Raw genomic sequence first — 14,448 nt, 5'->3', positions numbered from 1 at the left:
GGCCGCCCACCAGGATACAGACCTCTCCCTGAGAGGAATGCTGGTCCCACGGCTCTGTACGAGAGGTTTGTTTGCTTTTCTTCCTTTTGTCCTTTTACTTCCCCTTCGTTTTCTTTCTTTTTTTCTTCTTTTGGAAGCCTCTCGCACACCTTAGACATTCTCTCAAAGTAGGCAAAGGTGTGCTTGCTCATGGTGTGCTGGCCTTTTGAGCTGAGAAATGAGTAAAGAGAGCATGTTTTTAAAGAGAAATAAATGAAAGAAAATGTACATAAATGTCCTATCCCTGTTTTAGAATAAAAGCCAAAATATTCCAGAGTTCAAGGCCAGTGCCTTCCTTTAGAGTTGATGAGAATTGTCTCCTTGGAGCTTCTTCCATCAGAAAAATGACACAGACAAGATCTGACATCCAAGATTTTCTTTATCGGCCCAAGGGCTACTGGTGACTGGGTGACTCTCTCCCGTGTGTGCCCACCCTCTGCTGACCTACTGAACTGTTCTTCTCCTAAAGAGCTGGATTGGGATGTACAGTATGAAGCCCTTAGCAAACGAAAGGGCAAAACATATTTAAAGGACGAAACATGGGAGTTAAGGAAGGATTCTGTTTGTGGGGAAAGTATATCCTCAGTAGAAAGGTCCATGCCCGAAAACAGCAGCATTCCTGAGTTGGGGGCCAGTGTTGGTGAAACCTGAGTGCCCCTCCCCCAACCCTGCCTGGACAGGTCCTCACAGGGTGGCCACCGCTGGGATGGCCTCCCGGGACAGTGCTGGAGAAGCAGCCTGAACAGGCCTGTCCCAGGAGAGTGTCATTTGATTCCCAGGTCCAAGAGCAGATGCTGGTTTAAATTTCCAAATGTAATTCCTACTTTCTGAGAAATGAAATATGAAATCCGATGAAGTGCTTTTAAAAAGAGCCAGCACTTCCTCACGGATTCACAGCTCTTTTTTCTTGTGAGCAGGCGCTTTGGCGGGAGGGTCAGCCCCGTCCCGCTGCTCGCTGGTCCACCTCGGGACGCCATCGGCTAATTGCTGTTTTTCTAATTTTTAAACGCCCCAGTTACGGGAACAACAAGGATGCTATAGTAGAATTTGGAGGAGTTCCAAATCTCCAGGGGACGCATGTCAGCCCTCACCCCACACCTTGGGGAAAGAATAAAAAGTCACCATAATTGAGTTTAATTTAGTGTGAATTCATCGTTCTTGCCAGCAGCTTGTGCGTACCTTGCTGAAACACTGCGTTCATCCGTTTCTCCCTTTTCATCTAGACAGAGCAGCCAGATTTGGCTATGAATTGTCCCTGAGGAATGTGCCTCTCGGGTCAAAAGTGTGAAATAAAGCTCATGGCCCAGCATTCTTGCTCTTTTTATTTTTTCATAAACATCGATCTCACCCTTTTTTTGTCTCCGCATCAGCACTCCCTGCCAGGGATTCTCACTAAATTCTCTCCCAAGTAGACCAGCTCCTGCTCTCAGAGGATCAGCATCATCTGCCGGCTTTGATTTGTTTTTCCTTTTATAGTAAATAGCCATCCTGAAGGTTTCAGTCAGCTCCAAAGCACGGATTGGCTGGCCCTTGGGGCAGGGACCTCAGAGGAATGTCTCAGGCCACGGGAAGAATGGGATCATCTACTCATCTAGAAATTAATGGGCAGAAGTGAGATCCTGAATGGGAATAGGAAAGCTCCCCCCTTTGGCGTTCCCTGGGGAGGCTGCTGCTTTTACATGTTTGGACTAAATATGCTGGTTGTGGTTTCTAAATTCAGTTGCCCTTGTTCTTTGCAAAAACGTCACTGTGGCTTCTCCCAGGGGAACAAGTCTTGACTCTGAGTCGGTACTCAATGATAATATCCCCCTTTCCCTCAGCATCACATGAGTGGAACCTTCTCTCTTACCTCTTCTCTCATGCAAAGCCTTCAGGTGGCCAAGAGGGGAAAAGAGGACATTTCCATGCTTTCCTAGAAAGAAGAGAAAATATGGGAGAGAAGCCCGTTTGTGGTAGAATAAGCACATTTGCCCTCGTATTAGTGGCGTGTCCTCAGAAATGTAGAGACTCAGCAACTGAAGACTTATCCAAAGACCAGGGCCGTTGACGGGTGAGGTGGCCATGTGACATGGGAGCAGAGCGAAGGGAAGAAAGATTAACAGGTTTGTTTTGTCCTCATTCAAGTCAGTGGGCTTTTTTTGAGCACCTGCTGAGAGAGGCTTTGGACTAGCTGTTGGGGAGACAGAGGCAGAAGAGATTGTTCCCGACTCAAGGGACTCACTATCACCTGAGAAAGAAACATACCTGATGCAGGTGCACAGCTGTGAAAAATATCTTGTCTTGGAGACTTGCTCTGGATCAGGGTTGGTACCAAGAAGGGCCCTAAGTCAAGTGGACGGAAGTCAAGGACAGTTCCCAGAGGAGGAGAGGCCTGGAGCTGAGTCCCCAAGTATGATTAGAGGTCAGCCAAGTATAAGAGGTGAGGGAAGGGCAGAGGGAACAGCACATGGGAGAGCATGAGACAGCTTGGCCAAATAGGTCCGATAGCTTGAGTGTTAAGGACACGTGGGAAAGGGGTCTGTAGAGGGAAGAGCCAGATGCTAGGCTTCATGAAGGATTTTGGCTTGTATCCTGAAGTTGGTAGAAGCTGTTGGAGGAATTTCAGCAGCAGAATGACCTGCTTAGATTTTCATACTAGACATAGGACCCTCGCAGCAGGGTGGAGGATAAATGAAAGTGAGAAGGGGACGGGGGATTCTGGATTTGGAGGCCAACTGAAAGCTGGAAGAAATTTCAGTAATTGAGGAGGAAAAGGAAAATAGACCAAGGCAATTGGCAGGGAGAATGCAAAGGAGTGAGTTCACGGGATCTTGGTGACTGGAATGTACACTAATGGAGTGTCGACTGATGGAGCGGGAGGAATCTAGGATGATGCCCATGTTTCTGCCTGGGGCATCTGCGTAGCCCATGGTGTCATCGATAGCAAAGAGTATATAGGACAAGAAAGAGTTTGGGGAGATAGTGCGGGGCAGGGTGAGTGTGGGAACCCGTAGAACATTCCAGTGGAGGTGAGCCAGCCAGGACCACAGTGGACCATGCTCTCCGCTGGCCCTCCCTTTTAAAGACCCCTGGCTTCTCTCCTCACCTGCACAGTTTAAACATTATGCTTATCTGTATTCAGCTTCATTGGGGGACTTCATTCCAGATTTCTGGCTAGGGAAGCCCATAGCTTTGGGCCTAAGAGTGAGAGCTTCTCGTTGCAGTTGTCAGTGTGAGAGGGGAAGAGATGGGAGGTCTGTTTCTTTTGAGATGAGCTTCGGCCTCACCATTAAAAATTCACTGGGTACACCTATGATGTGAGGTATTATGTTAGGACAAAAATATGGAGGTCACTGAAACTGTCAGGTGGTTTGGATTCAGACATGATAAAGGTCAAAAAGGAGCCGTGGCTCCAGTAACCTTGATAGAAACAGCAATTAAGAGTGGAGCAGACCAGTGACTATGGAAATATGCTCGATTTGCCTTTTCTAAGGAGGTTTTTTTTTAGATGAAAATTATGTAAACATACTTTTCTCCATAGCGAAGGAAATATATTGCCTGTTCTGAAATAGCTGGTTCATGGTTTTGAGTTGTTTTCCTTTGAACCTCTGCCTTCCCCAGAATGAGATTAGAAAAAAATTATTGAGAATTATTAAGAAAAAGGAAACCGTCAGGAGCCTTTGTGAGAAGGCTGGGAACACAGCACGTCTGAGGGTCACAAAGGGGAGTGCGGAGAGGGAGTGTTAGAGCTCCACGCGTTGGGCTGGGACGCTTTTCAGCATGGCTGTCATGGAAACGAGTCACTATTTTCTGAATGTTGACTTTCTAGGCACTTGAATTCATGTAACTTAGAGGCCAGGATTTAGTAAATTTGCTTTACTTTCTCTATTCTCAAATGCTAAAATACGACCTGCACAGCTAGGTCTTAATGGGCCAGATTTATGCTAGCTCTTTCAGACAGGCTGAGAGGCCTGATGCCTTTGAAAAGCAAATCCCCAAGACTCTCCCACATTCTAAGGTCCTGAGACTTATAGGCTGCATTCCTGACCAAGTATGTGATGTGCTGTAAGGACTATGCAGGCACGCAGAGGGCAGCTTTTGACACGGAGCCCAACTGCTATTTAATGATGCAAAGTAGGCTCTGTATAGAACCTATGAACATCATAACTCATGGAAGCTGCGAGGAGAAAGTTGGTCCCTCCTGTTTGTATCGAACCCTTGTACGTGAGTATTTTATCCCAAAGTAGGCCATCTCTGTGCCTTCCAAGTCCTACATGTGCTCCCCATGAGCATGGAGCCCCTCCCAGAGGCCACTGTGGACACGTTCCAGGGTCAAGGAGCATGCTTACAGCTCCACAGGGACCAGAAATCAAGGCGCCTTCTTTCCTTTGCTCAAAAGCTGGGACAGAATTGGGCTCCTCGTTCTGCTCTGGCCAAAAATACAGTCTTCAGTAATCCTGATGGTGTTGCCAGACTTTAGAAAGGAATGTTCTCAACACTGAAGAGTTAGGCCCTTCTTACCCCTCAGTTGGCGGCTTTCCTCTTTTCTCCCTCAAAGACCAAGGATGCTGTCATATTTTGGAAGAGAGTTGTCTGAGATTAGCCTGGCTCGCTAATGGGAATTTCTCTTCCATCTTCAGGTACCAGGACCACCACAGGTGAGGCCTCCTCTGGAAAGCAAGGCTATTCATGTTCCTCTCTTCCAGGGATGCCTTACTCCCTGCCCTTCTCATTGCTTCCCATATTGGGCCTTTCAGCAATATTGATGCCATCATTCTCTCTTGTGGGGTCTCCTTGTTGGTGGGGCAACATGACCTGTTGACCTGACTGGTATTTGCAGCCATTCCCACAGCAGGCATTTGAGAAAAGCAGCCTGAGTTCTACCTGGATCCCAGCAACTGGGTGAGCTGTTTTACACGCCACAGAGCCTCTCTGTGGCTGAGTCATCCAAACTCTAAAAGGGAAATAGAAGTCAGCGTAATTGGAAACTTCATCCCGTTGGTAAAGATTAGCAGGTAAATGCAGAGCATATAAAAGATGGGTGTAGCATTATTATCAAAAATAGCCATGAGAAGATAGACTGCAGAAAGATCTAACAGTAGCTTGACAGAGGATGGACACTGTGGTACAGGGGCCCAGTGTCTGCACATGGATGGTGCTGCTTTCTCCCAGAAACCACCTACCCTTTGGTCTTATCTTCTCAGTTTTCTTCATGGACTTCTCTTCCCACATCTTCCCCTAAAAGTCTGGCACTCCCAGGGCTCCCCCCGCCACCCTCCTATTCTCACTTCATGCTCTTTCCCTAAGTAACCTCACCCATTTTCACAGCTAAAATAACCACCATGTAGTCCTGACCAGTTTGGCTCAGTGGATAGAGCATCGGCCTGCGGACTCAAGGGTCCCAGGTTCGATTCCAGTCAAGGGCATGTACCTTAGTTGCGGGCACATCCCCAGTGGGGAGTGTTCAGGAGGCAGCTGATCAATGTTCCTCTCTCATTGATGTTTCTAACTCTCTGTCCCTCTCCCTTCCTCTCTGTAAAAAATCAATAAATTATATTTTTTTTAAAATAAAATAAAATAACCGCCATATGCTACTGACAAGGAAAATGGTTGTCTGACTCTGACCTCTCTTCAGAGATCTTGAGCAGTTGACGTCTCCACCTGCTGAACCAAAGGTGATGACACTCAACTGATCTAAAGTGGAGTTCACCATCTCTCTCTTCTCACCCCAAACCTGCTGCTCCCCTGAATTTTCTGCCTTCTCTGTATTTTCTATCTCCCCAAACCTGAATCAAAGAAACCATTCTGATTAGGCTCCTTTCTCTCTCTGACTCCCTGTTCTTCCCTTATCTTCACGGACTATCAGTTCACTTCCTTTCCTTTTCTGCCACTGCCCTCCCAAGCTATCTCCAAGGGCTTGGACTCATCTTCTGGACTTCATTCTCAAAATCCTCCAGTCCAGCCTCTCCATTGACATCATCTTTCTAACATACTCATCTGACTAAGCCTCTACTGCTTGATTTCAGCAGCTTCTCATCACCCACAAGATGAAGTCTACCTTCTCTGTTTCAGAATTACAGATCTCAGTCATCTGACCCCTGGCTATTTGCCCTGCCTTGTGTCTAGCCATTCTTTATCATTCACCCAAGCATTTTCTTGACCCCAAAGGCTCTCTTAGACATGCGCTTTATTTATATACTGTTCTGACTTCCTGTGATGGCTTCCTCAATACGGTCTGCCCAGTGATTCCAGTTTTATTGCTACTGTGAAGCTATCCCTCACTCCCCAAGCCAAGTTCTGTGCCCCCTAGAACTTTGAGTAGACTTAGCATTTGTTCTGCAGCTATTATAATTTTGTCTCTCCAGATTAAAAGTTTCTTGATGGCAAGGACATGTTTTCTTCACAGAGCTTGGCCTCCATAGCAGGCATTCAATAAATGTAGAGTGAGCAAATATCAGGATGCCCACACCTGGCAAGGAAGTCATCCCAGCACATAGCAAAACATCTTTCTCTCTCACACTGCATAAGAGAGTGACTTTCTAGTCTGGGACCTCCACTGGGGTGTCCATCAGAAGCAGCCCAGATGAAGCTTAAATGGCTCTGTGCCAGCCAGAAATGGGAGCCCAGGAGGCACGCCTTCAATCACACATCAGCTCCTCCAGGAAATAGCCCTGCTTCTCCCCACTTCTCTGTGTCTACCAGCCATAGCCCCAGCTTTGCAGAATGAAAAAGGAAGGCCTGAAGTTATGCTAGGTGGTTCTTAGCTTTGCATCCAACCATGTAGCATCTGGACCATGAGAAAGGACCTGAGCTTTTAGTTAGAATTCATTTCTGACCATCATCTTACAGAATCTAGCATCCAAGTAGTGGAATGAATTCCTGGCTTGGGAGGAGTCAAATAGGGAGGCCACTCAGTTCTCTGGTTTGTTTCCCCTTTAATGGTGTTTTGTTTTAATCCTTGGCAAAGGAAAGTGCCTCGCCGCCAACCGGCGAATGAAGGTTAGTAGGCTATGTTCTTGAGAACTGGGATTTCCTCTTCTTTGTTCATCAGGTCACATTGCAGGAAGGGAGAGCTGTTTAAGTGCCCAACACTGAGCGAGGCACTGAGGTGCTTGCTGCACAAGCAGAGTCACATGTACCTGCTCCAGAGACTAGAGCCAAGAAGAGCTTACACTTCCCACAAACATATCCAGAAATAAGGCTCCAGGAAGGCCTACTTCTCCATGCTCCGAAGTTGTGTAGGAGCCTTTTCTGGAAAAAGAGCTCCCCGTGACCTGCATTTTGACAATATGAGTGAGGCAGGCTCTTTCTTTCCTCTAACCAAGGGGATTCTGGCTGTCAAATACTTTTATGGAAAGGAACTAGCTCTGATTAAACTGAGACTTGCCAAGATTTGTACCCCACTCTCCCCGACTCAAAACACTATATTGTCACCTTGGCTTATAAGGCACCCAGTTTAAAAAATAATAATCACAAAGCACCCAGTTTTCAACATGATTTAGTAGCTCAGGATTCTGTTTGTTTAATCATAAGTGGATTTTGCATGATTAAACTATAGGGCACCCAGTGAAAATTTGGCCCAGGAAGTTGCTCCATATTCTTTTGTGATGAATTGTGCCCAAATGTGGCATAGGGTTACCCAGACTCCTTTAAGTCATGATCATTGAGCTTTCTAAGTAGCGACTTGGGGCTTTTCAATGATGTAAGTAGCAAACATGAACCCTGGTAACAAAGAGGTGACACGTTATTGGCCTAAAAGCTGGTGCTGTAGTTATTTGCTGCTCACTCTGCAGGACTATGAGCATTGTTTTAACTGCAACAAAAACACGGTGAAAATAAAAATCTGATAAAATAGCTCCAGGATGTCACAGGAAGAAAAGCACCTTCTGGGCTGGCAGGTCCCGGACTCTTGATCCAGTCGCAGTTTGAGTTGAGGAGGATGTAAGGGGTTGGTACTATGTGCCTGAGGAAGACCTGTCTGTTTGTCGTTAATGATGATCCCAGAGGGACTCCATTTGTCACAGTAGAATGAAGGGCTCCAAGCACAGAATCAAGTGATTTCTTGCCTGAGATGGCTGAATCTGTTCTTAAAATGCCGTTGGATACTCAATTCTATTTCTCCAGAAATTCTCCATCTTTGGCCTTCCCGTAACTGCAAATCAAAAGGTAACCTCACCAGACTATCCTCCCTCCTATATCTTTGAGTTTCAGGAGGTCATCCTATACCCTCATTCCCTAAGCCTAGGTTTGGTTCACCTAGGAGGCAGGGTCTGATTTCAGAGTAGGACAGGCAGGCCTCTTTAATCAACCCCAGTTATCTGCTTTAAACATTGAAAAATTGGAAAGTTTCCACTTACTTTGGAGTTTGTGTGGTCTCTGTCAGTGCCGCAGAATAAAGCACTTAGCAATAGACAGTGTCTTGTGATCAACATAGTTAGGAATGGCTAGTACTTTGTAGAAAGCATGAATAACTTTCACCAGTGCTTCAGCATTTCAGAGTACTTTGCAATCACTGTTCACTCAGCCCTCTCACTGATAGGCTGTTTGGTCCTCATTTTACAGGAAGTTGATAGAATGTAGGAAAAGCTGGGGTTCAGGAGACCTGGTCCTCTTCCCATTTCACCATACTCTGTGATCTAGAATTAATGACTTAATTTTGCCATCTGTCTGAGTTAGGGGTGGGAGAAGATGATTCTAGAGACTTCTCAATTTGTTCTGGTTGTAGCAAGGTAATAATTCTCCTGTGGATTTTCAATAGTTACTATTTAATTTTCCTAATTCTAGAATCCCAAAGTTGGGGTTTAATTTGGACATGTTTTGGAATTTCCATTATCCTATGATCTGGCCAATCCTGGGACCTTTCAAATCCTGATATATAAGTGGTTGACATTCAAGGAAAATATCAGAGGCATCCAGATGTATCCCATAGCTTGGAGAAATGCTTTTCCCACGGGAGTATAGGAAGGAAGGATAGTGATCAGGCTAAGAATGAAAACAACTCCATCCATGGTGGTGATGGGGTGTCTTAGCTGCCTGGTTTTCCTCTCATTGGAGAAGTGGAAGAAACAGTATGTGGACATCTGCACTGAACTTCAAAAGAAATTATCTTGAGGATGAAGACTCATCGGATGTAGTTTTAACATTTTAAGTCGGTTCTTTCCAAATCAGTAATGAAGTAGTCCGGCTAAAGCAGTTGCCAGTTTTTGGGTCATGAACCCTTTTTGGAAATCTTAGAGAAACTATGGATGTTTCTCTGCCAGAAAAACTACCCACATATTGACAAATTGGGATATACTTTTAGGGAGCTCCTATATGCCCTGAAGCCCATGGACCCCAAGTTAGCAATCCCCTGATCTAAAGTGGTGAGTCAGCAGGGCTAGACCGAGAAGGTCAGGGCTAGACCCAGACTTCTAAGCCCATAATTTGCTGCCAAAATTAAATTAGTAACAAAGTTTTTTTTTCTTTTTTCCCTCTGACCATCACCCTCTTCTTTCTCTATCCCCACACCTTTTGTCATCTCTTCTCGTGCTCTCTCAATGTCTCTCCCCACCTCTTGCGCATCTTGCACCGCAGATGTTCCAGCCTGGTTAAAAAGCCTCCGCCTTCACAAGTACGCTGCGCTGTTCTCCCAGATGACCTACGAGGAGATGATGGCCCTCACCGAGTGCCAGCTGGAGGCTCAGGTACGTGCTCCAGGGACCATCCCCTGAGAAGGTGCCCTGGGTGGAACTCGAAGTTCAAGTCCAAGACTGATCTTATTTGGACCCATTCCTATACCTTCCCGGTAGCTGTCTTCTTTGAGGAATTGCCAGGTTGTAGCCAGGGTTGCATGGTGAGTAAGGCGAGGGTCTTGCCTTCAGGGTCCAGTAGGAAATGGAAGACAAGCAGATAACCACAGGGCAAATGAGGGTAAGATAGAGTATCCTGAAAAAGGTATAACCTAGGTACGCTCACTAAGTTCAAGGGTGCTAGGGAGGAATCGGTGGCGTCTCCCAGAAGTGGAACATTTGACCAAGGTCTCAAAAGAGCCTGTGTCCTGCTTATGCTTTCCTTTCCTCCTTCCCTCTGTCCAACCAGGGTGTGTTCGGGGAATGATAGAAGGGTTGGTTGTCTGTTGCCTGGTCTGGTTACAAATCAACTAAGTTCTAGTAGTTACTGAGCAGAAACTCCAGCTCACGCCTCAGCACTTGTACAAAAGCATGTTCTGACTGGTCTTAGCTGAGATTGGAGTAAGCTGCACAATATTTTTTCCTTCTAACCACCTTCAATAACGCAGGACAGTTATTGAGATGGGATTCCCTCAGGTCTCAGATTTCATTTCCCTTCTGCGTACCACAAAGGAACAAAGCTCCTCCTTCCTTCTAAGGCGTCTTTCCCCAAGTGCGGTTGCCAAAGGCCAGGCCAGTCAACAGAACCCCCGAAACTAAGCATGTTTCCTACCACGCTGTGCTCGAGTAAATAGATCTGACTGATGTCTTTGTTTCTCTTGTTTAAAATGCTATTTGCATGTTTTAAATTGACCTCGGTTTCCTTTGAGCAGTGACTTAAAAGAATTAATGGTCTGAACAGGCTAATAGTATTTCCCCTGCAGGAAGAGGAGATGGTGCCATTTGGGGCATAGCTGGTCTGAACACATACCTCCCAGCAGATCACTGGACTCCCGGTACACATCCAGTTTCCTTAGTTAACCTCTGCTGGCCTGGCTGAATACCAATATTGAGATGCAAGACAAAACCCAAAGTCACTGTCCATTCTCTGAGAGTGAAAGGCACTCGTTTCAGCTTCCTAACACTTCTCCCTCTGCTTTTTCATCTCGGTTGCTCCTTGAGATCCCAGGAATTGATGAGAACTGCTTCTAAGAGCATTTTTTGTCTTTGGGTCATAGTTGAGAAAAAAATCTAAGTCATCAAAGTTGTTTGACTTCAGGAAAAACAAAACAAGAAATAATTGATGCAGAGGGCAATGCCAGAGGCCAGCACAAACTTTTCAGAGTGATTTCATTCACTCTAACCCAAAGTCAAGGCTAAACAGAAATATGTCCTCGGTGCTTCATCTTGAGAATGAGTTCAGTTGTCAGTTGACAACTTAATTTTCCTAAGTAAAGGAGATGTCGCTGGGGTTGCCATCTTTTCCTTTTTTAAGAGGAATGCTATAAAGAGTTGTAAGAAGTTTGTATTAGAGACCTCATTTCAGAAAAAACCTCCTATTTGGGAATTTGCAGTATGCGTAGTTAACAAGTGTTAAACTAAACCCTTCGGCTCATCATTGCTGCACAATTAAGAAGATAAGATCCACCACCCTGTGAATCCTAATCATTTACCTGAAGTGAGGACTGAATTGTAGGTTTAAGTCTCCTGACAAAAACTGCCTGTGTGTTGTGATACCAGGTGAGACCTGTACTGGACTTCACATCTTCTCGAGATGGGAAGCATAGGAAAGATTTGAGGAAGCCATGAGTATCTCTATGGGGTTGGAACTCTAGGGAACCTGGGGGGAGCCTGAAAAAGAGAAGTGTGTGACTTAAAAATGATCTGTTAAGACTATAAAGATGCCCTGGCCGGTTTGGCTCAGTGGGTAGAGCATCAGCTTGTGGACTGAAGGGTTCTGGGTTCGATTCTGGTCAAGGGCATGTACGTTGGTTGCAGGTTTCATCCCCAGCCTTAGTCAGGGCACATACGGGAGACAAACAATTGTTGTGTCTCTCCCATATTGATGTTTCTCTCTCTCTATCTCTCCCCTTCCCTTCCACTCTCTCTAAAATTCAATGGAAAAAATAGCCTCAGGTGAGGATTAACAAAAAACAAACAAACAGCCCTAGCTGGTTTGTCTCAGTGGATAGAACATCAGCCTGCGGACTGAAGAGTTCTGGGTTCGATTCCAGTCAAGGGCACGTGCCCAGGTTGTGGGCTGGATCCCCAGTAGGGGGCGTGCAGGAGGTAGCCGATCAATGATTCTCTCTCATCATTGATGTTTCAATCTCTCTCTCCCTCTCTGAAATCAATAAAAATATATTTTAAAAAACAAACAAACAAGACTGTGAAGGAATTTCATGCGGGGTGGTGTAATTGGCTATTCCAGCTCTCTCCCTCTCCTGAAGGTTACAGCAAAAGACACAGGCTCGGGTGGAGCCAGATGGAGTTAGACTATTAAGCAGGAAGAGGTTTCTAGCAATAGGTGCTAACGGGAGAGACAAGTAGAGATCTACTAGTCTGCAAACCTGTAGAAACAAAGCAAACAGTAAAGTACTAAATCGCCTCCCAGTCTCTAAGCTAATTCTTAAAAATGTTTTTTTTTTAAATATAACTTTAATTCAATTGCAGAATGTTACCAAAGGTGCAAGGCACAAAATTGTCATCAGTATTCAGAAGCTCAAAGAAAGACAAAACCTCCTGAAGTCTTTGGAAAGGGTAAGTTATTCCCGGCCGAGGGGACGTTCCCACCTTCATCACAGGGAAATGGACCCGGGACTTTCCTCAGTTGGAAAGTGTCACTGGCAGACCCGATAGAGTGTGTCATGCTGTTTCCTTATCAAAGTTAGGGAAAATGGCATGATTTTGAAGCGCAGCCTCCTGGCTATTCATGCTTCCATGTAACCTGACTACTGAAATGTACTTGTTCCCGGGGTCCAGGCAGCCTGTAACTGGCCATTCCAGGCACAGAGGAAGTGCTGTCAGATGAATTCTCTGTGTACATTCCCCTCTGCCTTTTGTGCATGTGGAGAGATTAGAGAAGGGTTCAACCCACAATCAGAGGCTGAAATCCTGACAAAACAGTGCAGGGAGTGTGCAGATCTGCCTCATGCCTGCTCCCCACCGCCCCAGGGAAGGACCTGGGTTTGAGGAAAGCTGCCCCACAGGGGCCAATACCAACAGGTGTGCCCCAGGTCCCACTAGAGAGGGGATCAAAGTCACTTGGCAGACCGCAGCGCTGGCTCTCCAGAGAGTAATTTCACACTTTCATTGAACAACAGAATAGGTCCTCATGACTCGGATAGGAACCATCTCAAAAATGCCAAATGCTGAAAAAGAGTTTATTCCAGTGTTAAAAGCAGTTATCAGCTGCTACTGTCCCTCTGTGTTTGCTGTCTAAACACATTCTCGTCCTATCTTTGTATCCAGACATCACTCTGGAAACGATGTCATTTTTAGGACTTGGTGACTTTATGATTTCATCTAAGGGCCAGAGGAGAGCAGGCCTGGTTCCACACACATGAGCCGTCTGCTCTGCCCCAGAGCCGCTATTCCATGCACTACTGTTGGTAGGCGGTGGAGTGGCGGTGGGAAGTTCAGTAGTTATCTGCTGCCTACAGAGCTCCAGTGGCAACCTCGTTAGCTATCTCCCAGCCGCCTTTGGAAGGGAGCAAAGTAGAGGTAGGTAGGGCTAAAGCGAGGTTTGTAAGCACATACACATTTTAATGCAATGGGAGGTGTGTTTTCTTGACTTATTCACAAAATGTGTGTATACTTTTACATGCCGTCTATAGTTATAGTTAATGCATAGCCCACACCATAGAAGGTAAGGTATATTTATAGAATATGCACGTATGCTTTCTAAGGAAGGTTGCTTTTAAAGCCTCTGGATGGATACACAGAGACTACTCACATGCACATCCAGGCCCGTTCACAATTAGCTCATCATGGATAACGGTGACCTGTGCAACTGACCTTGAGGTTACTGCTGCTGTTCAAACTTCTACGCTAACTGCTTTACTAAGCAGCTTGTCCACCACAGTGATTGTTGCCATTTTTAACACAAGAAACCGTTATCTTTTGGGAAGCATTGAAAAGGCCAGTTTGGGCCTTATCTGTTAAGAAGCACAGAGAACATTTTGCGTAGCGATTGCATTGCTAAGTGTTACGATGAAAGAGTGATTTACCGCCCTTGTTTCTGGAGCATCCCTCAGGAGCTCATTCCTGCCCCGTCCCTGAGGAAACACACACACACAGAGACAGAGAGGTGCAACTGCTGTGAGCTGTGCTCCCTGTGGCCTGGGGCTGAATCAGTGTGTGGAAGCCCCAGGGCAGCCAGGTAGCCCGTGCGGCCCTGACATGCCCCTGACTTCCCATCTAACCTTTGATACGTCAGTGATGTTTTCTGCGTCCCAGACTTCACACCTAGAATAATATTGACTCTGCAAAATGACTCTCCACTGGAATGGGAATGTCGAAAAGATGACAGGTGTGATACGGAGTCTGAGGGCAGCTACTGGGCAGGTGGAGAGCAATGCAGAGTTTATCTGGTTTGACCTCTGTGACGAGGAAAGCTTGTGGGTCAGACCATCATGTTGAGCTTGCTTCAGAACACCCACGGTCAGCCACCTGCTTGTCTGTCCCCTCAGGAGCTCGTGGCCTAGGGGTGGAGGGGAACCCCAAGTCGGCATCCACCAAGGACAGCCCCTGGCTCTGTTCTCTCTTCCCTGGGACCTGGGTC

At 46.2% G+C, this 14,448-nt stretch overlaps 1 protein-coding gene across 4 annotated transcripts in view; it reads left to right on the top strand.

Annotated features, from left to right (window-relative positions):
• Nucleotides 1-14,448, top strand: part of SAMD4A (sterile alpha motif domain containing 4A) — a 208,134-nt gene that overhangs the window by 162,342 nt on the left and 31,344 nt on the right. For all 4 annotated transcript variants that reach the window (XM_070419414.1, XM_070419402.1, XM_070419420.1 and 1 more), the window contains 2 exons: nt 9,592-9,701; nt 12,339-12,425. In XM_070419414.1, the coding sequence (XP_070275515.1) occupies nt 9,592-9,701; nt 12,339-12,425 (197 nt within the window). The remainder of the gene's footprint in view (nt 1-9,591; nt 9,702-12,338; nt 12,426-14,448) is intronic.

The sequence above is a fragment of the Myotis yumanensis genome, unplaced genomic scaffold (genome assembly GCF_028538775.1).
Source record: "Myotis yumanensis isolate MYYU_CA2020_CCGP unplaced genomic scaffold, mMyoYum1.0.hap1 SCAF_1, whole genome shotgun sequence".
In the NCBI taxonomy this organism is placed as follows: domain Eukaryota; kingdom Metazoa; phylum Chordata; class Mammalia; order Chiroptera; family Vespertilionidae; genus Myotis; species Myotis yumanensis.
This window is presented reverse-complemented; position numbering and strand designations above follow the sequence as displayed.